Raw genomic sequence first — 17,781 nt, 5'->3', positions numbered from 1 at the left:
GGGGTGAGCTCCCGTTGCTTGGTCCCTGCTCCTGCCAACCTAGCAATTCGAAAGCACGTCAAAGTGCAAGTAGATAAATAGGTACTGCTCCGGCGGGAAGGTAAATGGCGTTTCCATGCGCTCAGGTTTCCGTCACGTTGTCCTGTTGCGCCAGAAGCGGTTTAGTTCTGCTGGCCACAGGACCCAGAAAGCTGTCTGCAAACAAATGCCGGCTCCCTTGGCCTGAAAGTGAGATGAACACTACAACCCCATAGTTGCTTTTGACTGGACTTAACTGTCCAGGGGTCATTTAATAATAAATAATAATAATTATTATTATTTATACCCCACCCTCCCCGGCCAGAGCCGGGCTCAGGGCGGCTAACACACACACACACAAAAATGCAGTAAAAACATAATAAGAAAAAAGAAAAAGAAAAAGAAACAATTTAAGATACAGGTTAAAATGCAATTTAAAACGCAGCCTCATTTTAAAAGTCAAAACCATAAGGGAAAGGAAACATAAGGGTCAGACTGAGTCCAAACCAAAGGCCAGGCGGACCAGCTCTGTCTTGCAGGCCCTGCGGAAAGATGTCAAGTCCCGCAGGGCCCTGGTCTCTTGGGACAGAGCGTTCCACCACGTCGGGGCCAGTGCCGAAAAGGCCCTGGCCCTAGTTGAGACCAATCTGACCACCTTGCGACTTGGGACCTCCAAAGTGTTGTCGTTTGTGGACCTTAAGGTCCTCCGTGGGGCGTACCAGGAGAGGCAGTCCCGTAGGTACAAGGGTCCTAGGCTGCATAGGGCTTTAAAGGTTAAAACCAGCACCTTAAACCTGACCCTGTACACCACTGGGAGCCAGTGCAGCTGGTAAAACACTGGGTGAATGTGACCCCACAGCAAGGACCCCGTAAGGAGCCTTGCCACGGCATTCTGCACCCGCTGGAGTTTCTGGGTCAGCTTCAAGGGCGTAGAGCGAATTTCAGTAGTAAAACCAGGAGGTGCCCATTGCATGGATCACTGTGGCCAGATCTGGGCGAGATTTACCTTTTATTTTCTCTGCCCAACATGCAACTTCATTGGGATTCACGGGCTTCCTGTATTGCAGGGGGTTCAACTCGATGCCGCTGCAGGATACAGATCTACCATCCTGGGCAGTCCACAAGTTATAGCCTTACCCCCCCCCCAAAAAAAAGCAATATTTTCTTCCTCCGTCTTCCTCTGTCGGAGGCAGCTACGCTTCTGCAAACCGGTGGCTAGGAATAAACAAAGAGGGAGAGTTGCTGCTGTAGTTTCTGGGCCCTTGCAATTTGGGGTTAGCTCGTGGGTCACTGCGAAAGCAGACGAACACCCACAAAACTCCCCATGAAGAGGCTGAGCACCCACAGATTTCGGTACCACGGCCTTGCACGCTGCATGGCACCCATGGCCCGAGGGCACCCAAGTTGTCACTCCTGCACTAACCCTCATCCTCCATGCAGAGTTTTTGTCCCTGCCCCACAGGGCAGGCGCCTATAGGCTCATTTCCCTTGTGCAGGATGATAACATTGTGTGAATGAATGAGGCTGTCATGAGACTGGGATGGGCTCAATGGCCTCTCAGAGATATCAGTGGATCTTTAAGGTCAAAAGATTAAGGATTTGCATCGGCAGGATCTTTGCAGCTGAGAGGTGAGGGCTCCACTGTTGCCTTTTGTGGATCGCCAAGAAAGGTGACTCCCCTTTTTGCCATCTGGCCAGGTGCAGGTTTTAGAGTTTTAGAGGTTTTAGATGGACTCGGGTGGTGCTGTGGGTTACACCCCAGAGGACAGGATCACACTTCAAAACGACCTTGACAGATTAGAGAACTGGGCCCAAACAAACAAGATGAATTTTAACAGGGAGAAATGTAAAGTATTGCACTTGGGCAAAACAAAGGAGAGGCACAAATACAAGATGGGTGACACCTGGCTTGAGAGCAGTACATGTGAAAAGGATCCAGGAGTCTTGGTTGACCACAAACTTGACATGAGCCAACAGTGTGATGCGGCAGCTAAAAAAGCCAATGCAATTCTGGGCTGCATCAATAGGAGTATTGCATCTAGATCAAGGGAAGTAATAGTGCCACTGTATTCTGCTCTGGTCAGACCTCACCTGGAGTACTGTGTCCAGTTCTGGGCACCACAGTTCAAGAAGGACACTGACAAACTGGAACGTGTCCAGAGGAGGGCAACCAAAATGGTCAAAGGCCTGGAAACGATGCCTTATGAGGAACGGCTAAGGGAGCTGGGCATGTTTAGCCTGGAGAAGAGGAGGTTAAGGGGTGATATGATAGCCATGTTCAAATATATAAAAGGATGTCACATAGAGGAGGGAGAAAGGTTGTTTTCTGCTGCTCCAGAGAAGCGGACACGGAGCAATGGCTCCAAACTACAAGAAAGAAGATTCCACCTAAACATTAGGAGGAACTTCCTGACAGTAAGAGCTGTTTGACAGTGGAATTTGCTGCCCAGGAGTGTGGTGGAGTCTCCTTCTTTGGAGGTCTTTAAGCAGAGGCTTGACCACCATATGTCAGGAGTGCTCTGATGGTGTTTCCTGCTTGGCAGGGGGTTGGACTCGATGGCCCTTGGGGTCTCTTCCAACTCTATGATTCTAAACCACTGAGCCTCTTGGGCTTGCCGATCAGAAGGTCGGTGGTTCGAATCCCCGTGACGGGGTGAGCTCCCGTTGTTTGGTCCCTGCTCCTGCCAACCTAGCAGTTCGAAAGCACAAAGTACAAGTTGATAAAGAGGTACTGCTGCTCTGGTTCGCCAGAAGCAGCTTAGTCATGCTGGCCACATGACCCGGAAGCTGTACGCCGGCTCCCTCGGCCAGTAAAGCGAGATGAGCGCCACAACCCCAGAGTCGGCCACAACTGGACCTAACGGTCAGGGGTCCCTTTACCCTTTACCTAAGAAAGGTGACTCCCCTTGTTGCCACCTGGCCAGGTGCAGGTTTTAGAGTCATATTATGCTCAGCCTGTGTGTGCGCAAATAAAAAAAACCAACCCAAAATATCACAGACTTTGCAATTCTGCAGTGACGAAAACTCACTCGGCACATGCTCAGAGGCAGTGCTGGAAGGTCCGGTTTGCAACCCCGGTGCTGAAAATAGGCAGAGCTGTGCCTCTGAGCGTAATAAACCGAGCCCCACATTGCTGTGGGACGAGCGCCTTTTCACCCCAGATCGCTTGGTGCAGATAACACCAAGGTAACGGGTTCGATCCTCGGACGGGACAGCATTTCCAATCAATTACACTCTCACACACGCAATTTTTTTTTTTTTTTTTGGCGGTTTAATGTAAATTTGTACAAACAAATGAAAACTCATGCAAAAAACTGTAGAAATGACAGATGGAAGGTGGGGGGAAGCGGTAGGGTGGGCGGGGCTTAAATACACAACGACGGTGGGCGTGGCTCCGAAATTAAAACCCATGCACCTCCCTCCCCCCCCCCGAAGCAAAGATGCCTTCACATTTTAAATAGATTCTGAAGTATAGCTTTTTTTCATCTTCTTCTGTCCATATGTTACAAATATTTACAGGAGGGGAGGCCAAGGTGGGGAGGGGGTTGGAGATAGAGGGTGAGGGGGCTTTGGGGGTGGGGAGGGAGGGAGAGAGGGACCCCGTGAGATCCAGCAGCTCAGCCCTGGAGAGGCTAGATATGTACACTTGTGAAGAAGGAAGATGTACACAGGGGAAATTGGGCCGGCTTTTTTTGAGGGTGGGGGCGATTCAAAAGTGCATTGCGGGAGAGAGGAGGGGAGTGAGAGCAGGAAGGGGGGGGGGCTTCTTCAATAAGGGGCACCGGAGCTGAGTGAGTAGAACACTTGCTTGGCATGCAGAAGGTTCAATCCCCAACAGAACCTCCAGGAAGGGCTGGGTGGGATCCCCTCTCTGGCTTGCGGGAGAGCCGCCGCCGCTGCCAGTCCGTGCAGGCAATACTAGCTGGGCCAACGGGAAGTGCCTTCGTGGCTCGTTGGCAGAGTAGGCATGCAGAAGGACACTGGCAGCATCTCCCCAGTGCAGGAGCCTGAAATCCCCGAGAGCTGCTGCTGCTGCTGCCGGTCAGTGTAGGCTGGATGGACCAATGGTCAGTGACTTGGAGGAGGGCCGCTGCAGCACCTTGCCTCGCCTGCAGAAGGCCCCAGGTCCAATCCTGGCAGCGCCAAGCAGGGCTGCCTGGCAGCGCCAAGCAGGTGATGCTGCCGGCCAGTGCACGCAATACTGAGCTGAGTGGGTGCCCAGTGGCCTGGCTCAAGGGGAGGCAGATTCCTATGCAGCAAGGCCTGCGCATTCGGGGCTTGGAGGAGGAGGCCCCCCACCCCGAACCAAACCTCGGCTACTCTGCCCCTGCCCCACACATGGGGGTAAAAGGGAGGAGGGAAGCGGGGTGAAGACTTGGCACCGATGTAAGGCGAAGCGTGGGGGGCGGAGGGGGGGGGGAGGCACTGCAGGGTGCCCTCTGCACCCACCACCCTGGGGGGGGGAGGGAGAAGGGAGGGAGAAGGAGTTTGTCCCCCCCCCACTCAGCCAGTCTCTATTGCACAGTCCTGCCCCAGCTCCTTCTTCGCCTGGGCTTAAGACTCTCCTTCTTCGGCCGTCGGGCTCAGGGCGAGTGGGGGGCTAAGTGGCCAGGCCCCGCTTCTGTGAGGGCCCCTCCAGCTCCTCTCGCTGCTTGAGCTCCTTCATCCTGTAAGGAGAGACGGGGGGGGGGGACGCAAGCGTGAGAAGCGTTCCTCAGCAGCAGGTTGGGCTGGATGACCCTTGGGGTTCCCTTTCCGACTCTGCCATTCTCCCCATGCAGCGGATCCAGGAGCTGGGAGGGAGGCTCTGTTGGCATACGACACCTTTGCTGCTCAGAGATCTGCTCTGGCGGCCAATTTGCTTCAGGGCCGAGTATATAAAGCCCTTAACAACTTGGGAAATTATGAAATACAATTCTATTCTTCTATTCTTCTTTAAAAATTAATTTTTATTAAGAATTTCAGCATAACAATTTATCAAAGACATATCATCCTCATTCCCCCCCATTCCCCCCCCCAGAAAAACCCACCCTCCCACCCCGACCCAGACTTCTCTCTCTGGTTTTTCAGCACATGTTATTCTCCGCATATTATAAAATTGTAAAGATCCTTAAATTATCTGTCTATATGTTACCAATAATAAATTTGTGTTTGTTTATGCAACGCCTGCCAAGGAGTCCAGTTCACCTATTATTCTGTTCTATTCCCTCCCTGCGAGAAGCCAAGTTACAGGGAACCAGGCAGAGGGCCTTCTCGGTGGTGGCTCCTGCCCTCTGGAACACCCTCCCACCAGATGTCAAAGAGAAGAACAACTACCAAATTTTTAGAAGACATCTGAAGGCAGCCCTGTTCAGGGAAGTTCTTAATGTGTGGCATTTTAATGTATTTTTAATCTTTGTTGGAAGCCGCCCAGAGTGGCTGGGGAGACCCAGCCAGATGGGCGGGGTACAAATAATAAATTATTATTATTATTATTATTGGGTGGGGCAGCCTCAAAGTGGCAGCAGCCTTCTCTCGCCTACTCTGCAAACAGGACGAATGCCTATCGCCTGTTTGACAACACTGCATTTTGCAGCTATCTTGTATAACACTGAAAAAAATAATAATTACTACTACTGTTTTTAATGAATACCAGGACAATCCACCCAAAGACTTTTAAGCCACCTAAGCCTGCCTCTGCTCCCTTCCTTCGACCTTACCTGTGTCGGCAACGTCGCAGGAACCTCATGATCTTCCGAGCTGCCTGGTCTTGCTTCTTGGTTAGAAACGTTCCTCTGTTGGGGGGGGGGGAGAGAGAAAGAGAGAGCCGTGTGTTCGGAGGGGTGCTGGGTTCAAGGGAGCAAACGTGTACTCAGCAACAGCGCAAAGGGACCCAGGCGTCTCCCTGGAGCCCAGGCTGAACGTGAGCCCACTGTGTGATGCAGCAGCAACAAAAGCGAAGGCGATTAACACACTCTATGATCATATTACTGCTCTCTTCTGCCCCACTGGGAGTGCTGCGTCCAGTTCTGGGCACCCCAGTTGAAGAAGGAGATTGACAAAAGGTGGAGCAGGTGCAGAGGCAGGCGACTGAGATGATCAAGGGTCTGGAAACCAAGCCTGATGAGGAACGGTTGAAGGAGGTGGTGGGTATGACTGAGATATGGTAGCCCTCTTCAAATATCTAAAGGGCTTTCCCATGGAAGAGGGAGCGAGAAATGAAATAAAAGGAGATTCTGGCTAAGCATTAAGGGAAACTTTCCTTTCCCTGTATGAATTGACCCGTCGGATCCTGCAATCATTGCCCAGTGCCTTTCTTTGTCTGCCCCCTTCATGAGAGGCCCGCATGGGGCAGCAACACGAGAACGGGGCCTTTTCTGTGGTGGCTCTCCATTTGTGGGACGGACACCCTCCTCAGGGAGGCCCTCCTAGTGCCTTCCTTACATATCTTTAGGTGGCACAAATGGGCCCTCGTATCTACGGGACGGCCTCTCCTGGTCTGCCCCGCAGAGGCCCTTAAGGCCCATGAAGAACCATAGGTTAGAAGGCCCTAAGGAAGTCAGACTATCCTCCACCAGGACCAGGGCCTTCTCAGTGGTGGCTCCGACCTGGTGGAATGCTCTGTCCCATGAGACCAGGGGCCTGCAGGATTTAACTTCCTTCCGCAGGGCCTGTAAGACAGAGCTATTCTGCCTGATCTTTTATTCCCCTTCCTCCCCTTTTTATGAAGATTACCCGCTCTGGGATCCCACAGCTAATTCTCCCCTGGTCTCCTCACTCGTCCAAATAGGACTCATTTAGCCAGCTAGCCCTGGTGATCATCTAATGCTTATTGGATGGATTTCCCCCCCCTAAATTGATTTTTGAATTCTGAATTTATTGTTATTCACATTTTATACTGTTTTTTTGTTGCATCAATTAAGTGTTTTAAATTTGTTGTTAGCCACCCTGAGCCCGGTTTTCTGAAACGGGAAAGGCAGGGTATAAATAAAAATTTATTATTATTATTATTATTATTATTATTATTATTATTATTGTACTAAACGTTTCTCTACAACCAGGCCTTTGGGCGGATTAACATTCTATGGCCTTTAAAATGCGTTTGCAGGAGGCGGGGCGGGAAATATTAAGGGCATTAATTGAAAACAAACAAACTACCAGCAAGATAGACAAACAGATAAATAAATAAAACAGAAATGTAAGACTAGGCCAGATCCCTTTGCTTGGCCTTCGGTCAGCTGGCAGGAAAGGGCAGTCATGAGCCATTCATCTCCCCAGGCTCAGAGAAGGGGCGGTTTGGTCCTCCCCCAAAAGGCAGAAGACTAGCCAAGTTTCCAGTCCCTAGAGAGCATCGGAAAAAAGGCCAGAGGGAAGGAGAGGAATGACCTAGTCTAAAATTACTACTCGGTCTCAGCTGGGACAGATAATATCGCACTCGGTCCTGGCAGGGAGCCGGCCAGAGAGGCTGGCTGCGGCAAGGATGCTGGGGCCGTGAGCGGTCAGGCGGGGGCCGCGCCAGGGCTTCGCCTTGCAGGCGCTCAGGGGGGTGGGCTCCCTCCCTCCCTCCCTCCCTCCAGATGCTGGAAGATGCAGGGAGGAGAGAACGCCCTCCTTCCCATAGCACTGCAGGGTTCAACTGCGGAACTCTCTCCCACTGGAAGCAGCCAGGGCCGCCAAATCAAAAGCGGATGGGATATATACAAGGAGGAGGAGAGGGCTATCAGGGCCTTTTGGCCTCCAAGGCGGAAATGCTTCTAGATCCCAGCAGCTGGAGGGGGATAGGGGCCCCCCAGCCGTAGGCACGTGCAACCCAGCAACTGCCTCTCCCAAGGATATTTCTCAATTTGAGGCTTTTAAATGGTTTTCTACAGACTGTGATTTTTTATGCACTGTGACTCGCTGTTATTTTGACCGATTATAACGTGTGCACATCGCCGCCGGAGACAGACAGGTGCCAGCAGAATAAAGAGTTTAGCAATTGATTATTAGAGTGAGATTCTGTCTGATTATTGTTTGCGGATATTCCGAGAGTTAATTTTGTTGTGGGCTATTTTATTCTAATGTATTATTGTGCATTACTTTATTGGATATGCCAGCTGTTTCTTCTAAATGTATGTTTTTATGGCTTTTTGGTACAGTCACACCTCGGGTTGAAGTAGTTTTGGGATAATTATTTTCGGGTTCCACGCTGCGGCGACCCAGAAGTAACGGAGCGCGTTACTTCCAGGTTTTGCCGCTCGCGCATGCGCAGGGGGCCAAAATGACGTCACACGCATGCGCAGAAGCGGCGAACTGCGACCTGCGGATATGGGTTGCGTTCGCTTCTGGATGCGAACGGGGCTCCAGAACGGATCTGGTACTACTGTTATAAGGCCTTTGCTGTGTGTTTTCTTGTTTCTTCGGCTCGTAAACTGCCTTGTGCATAGTCAGTGGGTTTTTCCTGGGGGGACGCATACCCCTAAACATTTTGTGAATCTAAGTTTGTCCTCATTGAGGGGCAGTATTTCAATATGAGTAGGAAAATAAGAGTATCCCAAACATTTTTTAAGGAAAGAAAAAAAGCACTGTTCATGCAGCAGACCATAGGTAGGCAAACTAAGGCCCAGGGGCCGAATCCGGCCCAATCGCCTTCTAAGTCCAGCTTGCGGACAGTCTGGGAATCAGCGTGTTTTTACATGAGTAGAATGTGTGCTTTTATTTAAAATGCATCTCTGGGTTATTTGTGGGGCATAGGAATTCGTTCATATTCTTTTTCCAAAATATAGTCCGGCCCCCCACAGGGTCTGAGGGACAGCGGACCGGCCCCCAGGTGAAAAAATTTGGAATTTAAGACACCCCCACCAAGCGTGGGAGCCCTTTCTCATTCCTTGCAAAGTGGGAGACCCGGTTCTCTTCAGGGATTTGTCGCTACAGACGTTACACGAACGACACTGATCTTTTGAACGGAGGCAGCCAACGCGGGTGCTCTCTCCTGGACCCCCCGTCCACCACTGCCCACCTTTCTGGGGGACCCAGGCGTCCGGGCACCCACTTGATCTTCTGCTGCATGGCGGCAGAGGCCCGCCTGCCCTGCTTCAGCTTCTCGTACTCCTTGTAGCTGCGGTAGTACTGCTGGATCAGGACCGCGGCGCGGCGGCTCTGCTGGAACTTCTTCTGCTCGTAGTAGCTGCGGAACTTGCTCTGGATCAAGATGGCGGCTTGAGTCATCTTCTTATACAGGGCGTACTGACCGGAGGGAGGGAGGGAGGCAGGAAGCGGTTATTCAGGGAGCCCCGTCTCCAAATTGAAACCCCCAAACGCCCCAGGGAACCCAGGCCGTGCCGGATACCTCCCCACCAACCAACCACATCAGCACCTTTTCAACCATTAGAGCGGGTTGGGCTAGATGACCTTTGGGGGTCCCTTTCAACTCTATGGTTCCAGGATCCATCCACATGGAATTGAGCCCACAAGGGAGTAACTTGCTTCGAGGTTTCTAATAGAGGTCGGGTGGTCACTTGTCAGGGATTCTCGAATTGCAGGGGGTTGGACTAGATGTCCTTTGGGGGTCCCTGCCGCTCAAGAATCAAGCACGAACCGCTCTGCCCGTCCCCCTCCACGAACCGTGGAGAGGAGCTTCTCCCTGGGTGCTTCTCCTGGGTTTAGCAAGGCCGTCCATCCCCCCAAACTGCCTGCAGCTGTCAGATGAGGAGTCGGGAGACCAGGGTTCGAATCCCCATTAGGCCATGGGGCGACCTTGGGCCAGGAACTATCTCTAGGCCTAGCCTACCCCGCAGGGTTGTTGTGTGGATTAAATGAGGAGGGGGGGGAGGGACGAGAACCACAGGTGCCCCTTTGATTTCCTTGGAGGAACGGGTGGCATATACCGTATTTTTCGCTCCATAAGACGCACCTTTTTCTTCCTAAAAAGTCAGGGGAAATATCTGTGCGTTTTACAGAGCGAATGTGTGGTCCCTGGAGCCGAATTGCCCAGGGGCAAAAAGCAGATCATGCTTCTTTTTTTGAAAGAGAGAAGGGGTGTTGAAACAAAGCCTCTGATCGTTTGCCAATCGGGGAGAGAGATAAGGGAGGCTAGAGATAAAGGAGGCTGCCTGGGAGGGGGGAGGTAAAGACAGTGAACTTGCAAAGCGGGGAAACAGGAAGACTAAAGCAATAAGGAGAGAAATTAGAAGAAAAGGAGGAGCAAAAAACTGCTCCAGCTACGGAAAAGACACTAAGGCAAGCAAGAGGGAAGGGAGTGTTGAAAGGAAGCAGCTGATCGGTGGGATTGAGAGAGAGATAAGGGAGCTAGCAGAGGTTGCCTAGGAGCGGGGAGGTAAAAGCCCATGGATCCTCAGGATTTTAGCATTGGGTCACCCCAAACTCACCTTTAGATCACATGTCTGTGGCCACAGCATGAACCACAAAAATGATACATCCACTGTTTCGTTCAGAATATTTTTTTTCTTGTTTTCCTCCTCTAAAAACTAGGTGCGTATTATGGAGCGAAAAATGCGGTAAATGCAACAGGTAAATGCACCTGGAAAAGGTTTCGCTGGGCTCCCCAGTGGAATCAAGGGCGAATATCTCTCTCCCCTCCATAGCGGGGGCAGGCTCCCCCCTGCTACACACACACACACACAAACATGGCCCCCTCCTCTCCTCTTTTACCTTCAGGGCAATCCAGGTTAGCTTGCAAGACAGAGAGAAACAACAAGAGCAGGTTAGTTTGTGGGGCGGCGGGCTGCTAGCGTGGCGTGGCCACTTCCCCCAAGGGGGTGTCGTGGGTGTGCCAGCGCCACCCAGGGAGAAAGAGCCCTGTGGCGGGTCAGGCTAGATGACACCTGGGGGTCCCTTCGGTTTCTGCAGTTCTCCCATTTCCCTCAGAGCAATCCCACACCTCTCCCCACGTTCTCCCTCCTGGCTGGGCCTTACCTGCTTGTACTTCCGGTAGCATCGCTGGATGACGGCAGCTGCCATCTCCTGCTGCTCCTTCAGACGGCGACCCTGCCAGAAACCAAGGGGGGGGGGGAGAGAGAAAGGCAGGCCAGGTGAGACCCCCGACGCAGACCCCCTCCAAGGAGCACAAGGGAAGGCGGAAGCTCCAGGTCAGGTGTCGGCAAACCTACCGCGCCTCGGGCCGGTGTCTTCAGCACCGATCACGCGGCGGGCCGGAGGGCAGGGGAGCGAATGCCCATACGAGTGCGCACACCCTATTTCCGGCGCACTTCCAAGTCGGGGGACCACCGGAAATAGCTTGCGCGCATGTGCACGGGCCTCCTCCGACCCGGATGTGCACCGGAAATAACGCATGCACATGCGCAAATAACGTCCATGCGCAGAAAGTATTTCCAGCATAGCTTTCAACCTTCCCTTTTTTTGCGGGAAATTCCCTTATTCCAGCGCCGTTTCCCGCTGCTACCCCGGATTGTTAGATATCCCGTAAACTGTCCCCGGGACAGGTGAGGCTGCTGATCCCTTATTTTCAAATCTGAAAGTTGACAACTATGATTTCCAGTGCTCCTCCGACTCAGAAGTGGGCAGTAAGAGTGGGTGGTGGCAGCGGGGGTCGCCGCACGCCAGATCAACGAGTCCCTTGGGGCTTATCCGACCTGCAGGCCTTAGTTTGGGGACCCCTCCTCCAGGTGGTGGCTGGGACAGGTAGGGCGGAGGCCTCGGAGGCCAACATTAGGGGGCGCCAGCAAGTTTTGTCACTGGGAGAGGCAGCCTGTGACACCCTCCAGGCTGCTTGTTGCGAGAAAGGAGGCAGAAGAGGAGTTTGTAAACCTCAGGGGCTTAACCAACACACTTCTCTCCACCTCAATTAATTTTTTTTAATGGCCTTCCTGGCTTTCCAGATTCCATTTCGGCAGCTCATAAAACGGGAGTCCACAGTGGCGCATTGCAATGCAGCCTCTCTCCCCAACCTGGTGCCATCTGGTGCAGAATTCAGTGGCCAGGTTGATCACCTGGGCAAGAGGGTTTGGGCATATTGCCCCGATCCTGGTCCAATTGCCATTTAGTTTCCGGGTCCAAATCAAAGTGCTGGTTTTGACCTATAAAGGCTTAAGTGGCCCAGGACCACAAGACCTCAAGGACTGCCTCTCCCCATAGAGACCGACCCAGACTTTGCAATCAGCTGAGGTGGCTCTGTTGGTAGAACCTTAATCTTGAGGTTGTGGGTTCGAGCCCCACACTGGGCAAAAGATTGGGTTGGACTAGATGACCCTCGCGGTCCCTTCCAACTCCCATGATTCTGTGATCATGTAAGGCCCTTCTTCACAAGAGGTCCAGGGGGTGGCCACACAAGAACGGGGCCTTTTCTGCAGTGGCTCCCATTTCTCTATAGTCAGTCCTTTCTCTGATTAACATTCTCTGGTCTTTTAGATGTGTTTGTGGGAGAGGGGTTATTGGTCATTTGTGTATTTTATCTTGTATTTTTATGTTGTGAACAGCCCTGAGATCTACGAGTGAAGGGCGGTATGCAAATTTTAAAATAATAACAATAACAACAACAACAACAACAACAACAATAATGCCTTGGACTACGACTGTTCACTGCAGGCTAGAGACTTTCCAACTGTGAAATCCGAGCGAGAGCTGCCAAATACTGTGCTAGAGGAACGAGAGGCAGCGTAGTATAGCGGTTAGTGTCAGACTATTATTATTACTACTTTTATGATTTATTTATTCATACCCTGCCTTTTCCCCCTGGCAGGGACTCAAGGCGGCTTACGGATTAAAATGAGAACAGTTTAAAACATAGGAAAATAAGAATTAGAAAACAATTAAACATTCGTAGAATTAAAACTACTCTGTGTGTGTGTGTGTGAAGTCTATTAAAACCATACAAATAATTGCAGTAAAGAAAGCCCTATGATATGGGTTCGAATCCTGACACCCACAAAGCTCACAGTCTCCATCTCTCAGCCTAGCCCGCCTCGCAGGCTTGTTGTGAAGAAGAAAGTGGTAGGGGGAGAACCACGTACCTGCTCACCCCAGTGCCCCGTCTCCAAGATGGGATAGCTAGATGCTTGTAGGGGTGGGCAGGGAATCTGACCTGCAAACCCAGGAAGAAGCATGGTCCCCATCCGTCAAAGCGCCTCCCCGGACCAGACCTACCTTGTACTTGCGGAAGGCGGTCTGGATGATTTTGGCCGCCTCGTAGAGCTCCCTTTGCTCGTGGTCCGACAAGGTCAGCAAGGCGAAATCGCTCTCCATCTTCCCATTGGCGGAGGCGTTGAGGAACTCGGCCCAGCTGGCCGCCGTGGGGGGTGGGGGGAGGCGGTCAAAGGACAGCTCCCCCAGCGGGGAGGGCAGGGGGCTCAGGCAGGAGTGGCCGGAGGGGGAGGACGCCAGGGACCTGGAAGAGAAATATGGTGGGGAGACAGCGGCGAAGGGTGAGCAATGAGCTGATATCGCGGAAGGCAGAATCGGGACTCCTGAGGAACTGAACGGACTGGAGAGCTGGGCCAAAACAAACGAAATGAACCCCGGAAGAACCAGGGGCACAAATACAGGGTGGGAGACACTTGGCTCAGCAGCAGGCCATGCAAAAAGGATCTGGGGGTCTGAAGAGACCACAAGCTGAACGTGAGCCAATAGTGTGATGCAGCAGCGAAAAAGGCGAATGCTGTTCTAGGCTGCATCAGAAACTGAGTGCCCCGATCAAGGAAAGGCATAGTTCTGCTCTATTCCACCTTAGTCAGACCACATTTGGAATACTGTGTCCAATTCTGGGCACCACAATTTTGGGAATGTAAGAAAGTAAAAAACTTCTGGGATATGATATATAATGAGATGGAAAAGATGTTGAAATACACATTTTTTAAAAAACCAGAAGCATTTTTACTTGGTATTAGAAGTGAGGATATTAGTAGGCAAGATGTTAAATTGTTTTTATATGCAGCAACAGCGGCAAGAGTATTGTTAGCCCAGAAATGGAAACAAGAAGAAATTCCGATGAAAGAAGAATGGCAGACAAAATTAATGGACTACGCAGAATTAGATAAAATGACAGGAAAGATTCGAAACCTGCGGGACCAGAGATTCACAGAAGATTGGAAGAAATATATGAACTATTTGAAGAGCAACTGTAATCAACAAATTACACTAGTAGGATTATAATAAGTTTTGTAAGGAGAAATATACGAAACATTGCAAAGTAGAGAAAGAATAGAGAGATTAGTTATGAGATTTAAACATAATAATGAAAGTAAGAAATGTATATTTAGTGAACAGATTGGAAAATTTTCAGATGTGATTGATGGAAGTAAAAAAAAATGGTATAAGATATGAAAGAATGTTTAATTACTGTTGAAAATGATATGCTGAAAAACTAATTAAAAAACTTATATATAAAAAAATTCTGGGCGCTACAATTTAAGAAGGATGTTGACAAGGTGTGCAGAGGAGGAGGGAGACGCAAGAGGATTAAGGGCCTGGAAACCAAGCCTGATGAGGAACGGTTGAAGGATCATAGAATCCTAGAGTTGGAAGAGACCCCAAGGGCCATCGAGTCCAACCCCCTGCCAAGCAGGAAACACCATCAGAGCACTCCTGACATATGGTTGTCAAGCCTCTGCTTAAAGACCTCCAAAGAAGGAGACTCCACCACACTCCTGGGCAGCAAATTCCACTGTCGAACAGCTCTTACTGTCAGGAAGTTCTTCCTAATGTTTAGGTGGAATCTTCTTTCTTGTAGTTTGGAGCCATTGCTCCGTGTCCGCTTCTCTGGAGCAGCAGAAAACAACCTTTCTCCCTCCTCTATGTGACATCCTTTTATATATTTGAACATGGCTATCCTATCACCCCTTAACCTCCTCTTCTCCAGGCTAAACATGCCCAGCTCCCTTAGCCGTTCCTCATAAGGCATCGTTTCCAGGCCTTTGACCATTTGGGTTGCCCTCCTCTGGACACGTTCCAGTTTGTCAGTGTCCTTCTTGAACTGTCAAAACAAAAAATTCCTTCCAGTAGCACCTTAAAGACCAACTAAGTCAGTTCTTGGTATGAGCTTTCGTGTGCATGCACACTTCTTCAGATACACTGAAACAGAAGTCACCAGACCCTTCTATATAGTGAGAAGGTGGGGAGGGGTATTACTCAGAAGGGTGGTGGGAATGGGTGATTGGCAGATAGCTGTGATGAGCCTGTTGACGACTCTTAAGACTGCAATAGGTCTTACAGGAAAAAGCAAGGGGTGAGAAGGTGAAAAATGGCTTTGTCATGTATAATGAGATAAGAATCCAATGTCTTTGTTCAGACCAGGTCTCTCCATGGTTTTAAGTTTGGTGATAAGTTGCAATTCAGCAGCTTCTCTTTCCAGTCTATAGATAGATAGAAGCTCAGGCTTCTCCAAATGCTATACAGTGGTACCTTAGTTTAAGAACAATTATACGAATTATTCGGTTTATGAACTCCGCAAAACGGGAAGCAGTGTCCCGCTTTGCAAACTTTACCTCGGTCTAAGAACGGAACCCAAACGGTGGGAGGGCACCAGTGGCGGGAGGGCTCGTTAGGGAAAGCGCGCCTCGGTTTAAGAATGGTTTCAGTTTAAGAACGGACTTCCGGAACGGATTAAGTTCATAAACCGAGGTAACACTGTACAGTGGATGCTCGGGTTGCGAACGTGTTCCATGCGGGATGGACATTCGCAACCCACAACATTCGCAACCTGCAGGTTGTGATTCGGCGCTTCTGCGCAGAGCACGATTTAGCACTTCTGCGCATGTGTGACCGCCAAAACCGGAAGTAACCTGAGGTATGACTGTACATAAATTCAAAGATGTTTAAAATACTGCCGTTTTGTGTGTTTCCTGTAATGAACCTCCTTCGCTGGAGGTTTTTATACGGAACCTGGGTGCCCATCGGTCAGGGATTCTTCAGCTGCAATCCCTGCACTGCAGGGGGGTGGACTAGAGAACCTCTGGGGGACCCCTCTCCACTCCACAATTCTCTGATTCTTTGACTTCTCACCTGAAGGTGGGGGATCTGCAATGCCTGGGAGAGGAGAAGCCCACCGTGCCCACCCGCTTAGGAGGAAGGGAGACGCTTACCTCCGCTGGGAGAAGTTGGGCAGCTGGTCCACGTTCTCCAGGTAGCTGGCCAGCCAGGTCATGGTTTCGTTCAGCCCCAGGTTCCCCGGGCGCTCTCGCAGGGGTGCTTCGGAGGAGCTGAAATCCTCTTGCTTGATGCGCTCGGGCGTCGCCTCGATGATCTGCTTGGCCAAAGTGATCATGTCCACCTGGCCGGGGGCCGGAGAAGAGAAAGAGGCCGTTGGCGCCAGGGTCCCCTTTGTGGTGCTTATACTGCATCCCTATCCCATGATTTTCTCCAAGCAGCTCAAGGCGACATGAGCATTATTTCCCCCTTCTTCATTTCATCCCCGCCACAACAACCCTGCGAGGGTCGTATTCCTGCACTGCCGGGGGTGGACTAGATGACTTTGGGGGTCCCAACTCTGCAATTCTAGGTTAGCCTGAGAGAGACAGCGTGCCGCACCCAGTGAGCTTCACAGCCACCGAGTTGTGTAAGGGGGGGGGATTCGAACCCTGGTCTCTCCCTAGTCCTCAGTGAATCCCTGCAACAACCCTGCGAGGTCAGCCGAGAGAAGCAGCGGTTGGCCCCCGAGGTCACCCCAGTGAGCTTCGTGGCAGAGGGGAGGATTTGAACCCAGGTCCTAGCCCGGCACTAACCACTACACCACCACTGCCTCTCTGACGAGAAGAGGCAAGGACCCTGGACCTGAACAGTTGACTGTTCGATGGCGGAACGGATGACCTCAGAAGGAGGCAGACCCTTCTTCACGGGTTTTTTTAAAGCAGGGTGGCCATCTGCTAGGAATCATTTGGCTGCAATTCCTGTATCAAAAGCGGGGTTGGACTGGATGACCTTGGGAGGTCCCTTCCAACCCGACGATGCTATGATTTTAAGGCCACAGAAGGCGGTGGACTCCAAATAACAATCGTAATAATAAACAGAAGGTTTGGGTTTTTAAAGCCGAGAACAGACGGCTGTGATTTCTGCATCGCCGGGGGGTTGGATTGGATGCCCTTTGGGGAACCCCCTCCCTGCTCTACGGTCCCAAGGTGTGCACCTGCAGGACGTCTGTGGCCGGCAGGTACTCCTCGTTCTCGGCGTTCTCGTCGTAGCCCAGCAGCTCCGGCTCCAGGTCTGGTTCGGGGGCTCCCGCGTGGGCCCCCACCTCGTCGTAGTCCATGAAGAAGGGGGCGGCGTGGGGCAGGGCGTGGGCCGGGCTGGGGCTCTCCCGCAGGTACCAGCCGGCGATGCTCTCGGGGACCGGGGCCTGGCAGACGTCCATGGCGCCCTCGGCTTCGGGGCTGTAGGCGGGAGATTCCCGCAGAGCCGATCCGCTGGAGTAGGCCGAGGTGATGGAGACGGAGCCCTCGGAGAGCTCAGAGGGGGACGAGACCCCGCTGGCGGTGCTCAGCCCTGCGGAAGGAAGGGGAGGCGTGAGAGAAGGGGCACACAGAGAGGGAGAGGGCGGCTCTTGTGTTCGAATCCTGCCTGCTGGGTTCCCCACGGAGGCAACTGCTTGGCCACCGTGGGAAAAAGGAGGACCACATGGTCCATTGGGTCTGATCCGCAGACAGGAGTCTCAATCTTTGTTGGGCCTGCCATTTTCCCCAGTTTGATTTTCTGCTCTTCCTCTTTCTTCCCAATAGCTCTACGGTTTCATCGTTTTTCATAAGCTGCCTTGAGGGATTGTAATTTAAGAAAATAAATAAAATAAAACAGGGTGCAACTTTGATGAAATAAAACAAATAAATATGCCCCAAATCCCTG

General features: G+C 51.5%; 1 protein-coding gene across 8 annotated transcripts in view; it reads right to left on the bottom strand.

The window, feature by feature from the left end:
* Positions 1–3,568: 3,568 nt before the first annotated feature.
* The window catches only part of CAMTA2 (calmodulin binding transcription activator 2), a gene marked incomplete at its 3' end in the record, with an annotated part of 61,855 nt that continues 47,642 nt past the window's right edge, over positions 3,569–17,781 (bottom strand). For 4 of the 8 annotated variants that reach the window (XM_081835598.1, XM_081835599.1, XM_081835597.1 and 1 more), the window contains exons 16-23: positions 17,072–17,427; positions 16,032–16,219; positions 13,099–13,339; positions 10,912–10,983; positions 10,648–10,668; positions 8,996–9,222; positions 5,718–5,792; positions 3,569–4,685 (exon numbers count right to left, since the gene is read on the bottom strand). In XM_081835598.1, coding sequence (XP_081691724.1) covers positions 4,619–4,685; positions 5,718–5,792; positions 8,996–9,222; positions 10,648–10,668; positions 10,912–10,983; positions 13,099–13,339; positions 16,032–16,219; positions 17,072–17,427 — 1,247 coding nt within the window. Of the gene's footprint in view, positions 4,686–5,713; positions 5,793–8,995; positions 9,223–10,647; positions 10,669–10,911; positions 10,984–13,098; positions 13,340–16,031; positions 16,220–17,071; positions 17,428–17,781 lie in introns of those variants that run through there. The other 4 variants (XM_081835601.1, XM_081835602.1, XM_081835603.1 and 1 more) reach the window with 4 other exon arrangements.

This window comes from Podarcis erhardii, assembly GCF_964252035.2.
Source record: "Podarcis erhardii genome assembly, chromosome: 13".
Lineage (NCBI taxonomy): Eukaryota > Metazoa > Chordata > Lepidosauria > Squamata > Lacertidae > Podarcis > Podarcis erhardii.
This window is presented reverse-complemented; position numbering and strand designations above follow the sequence as displayed.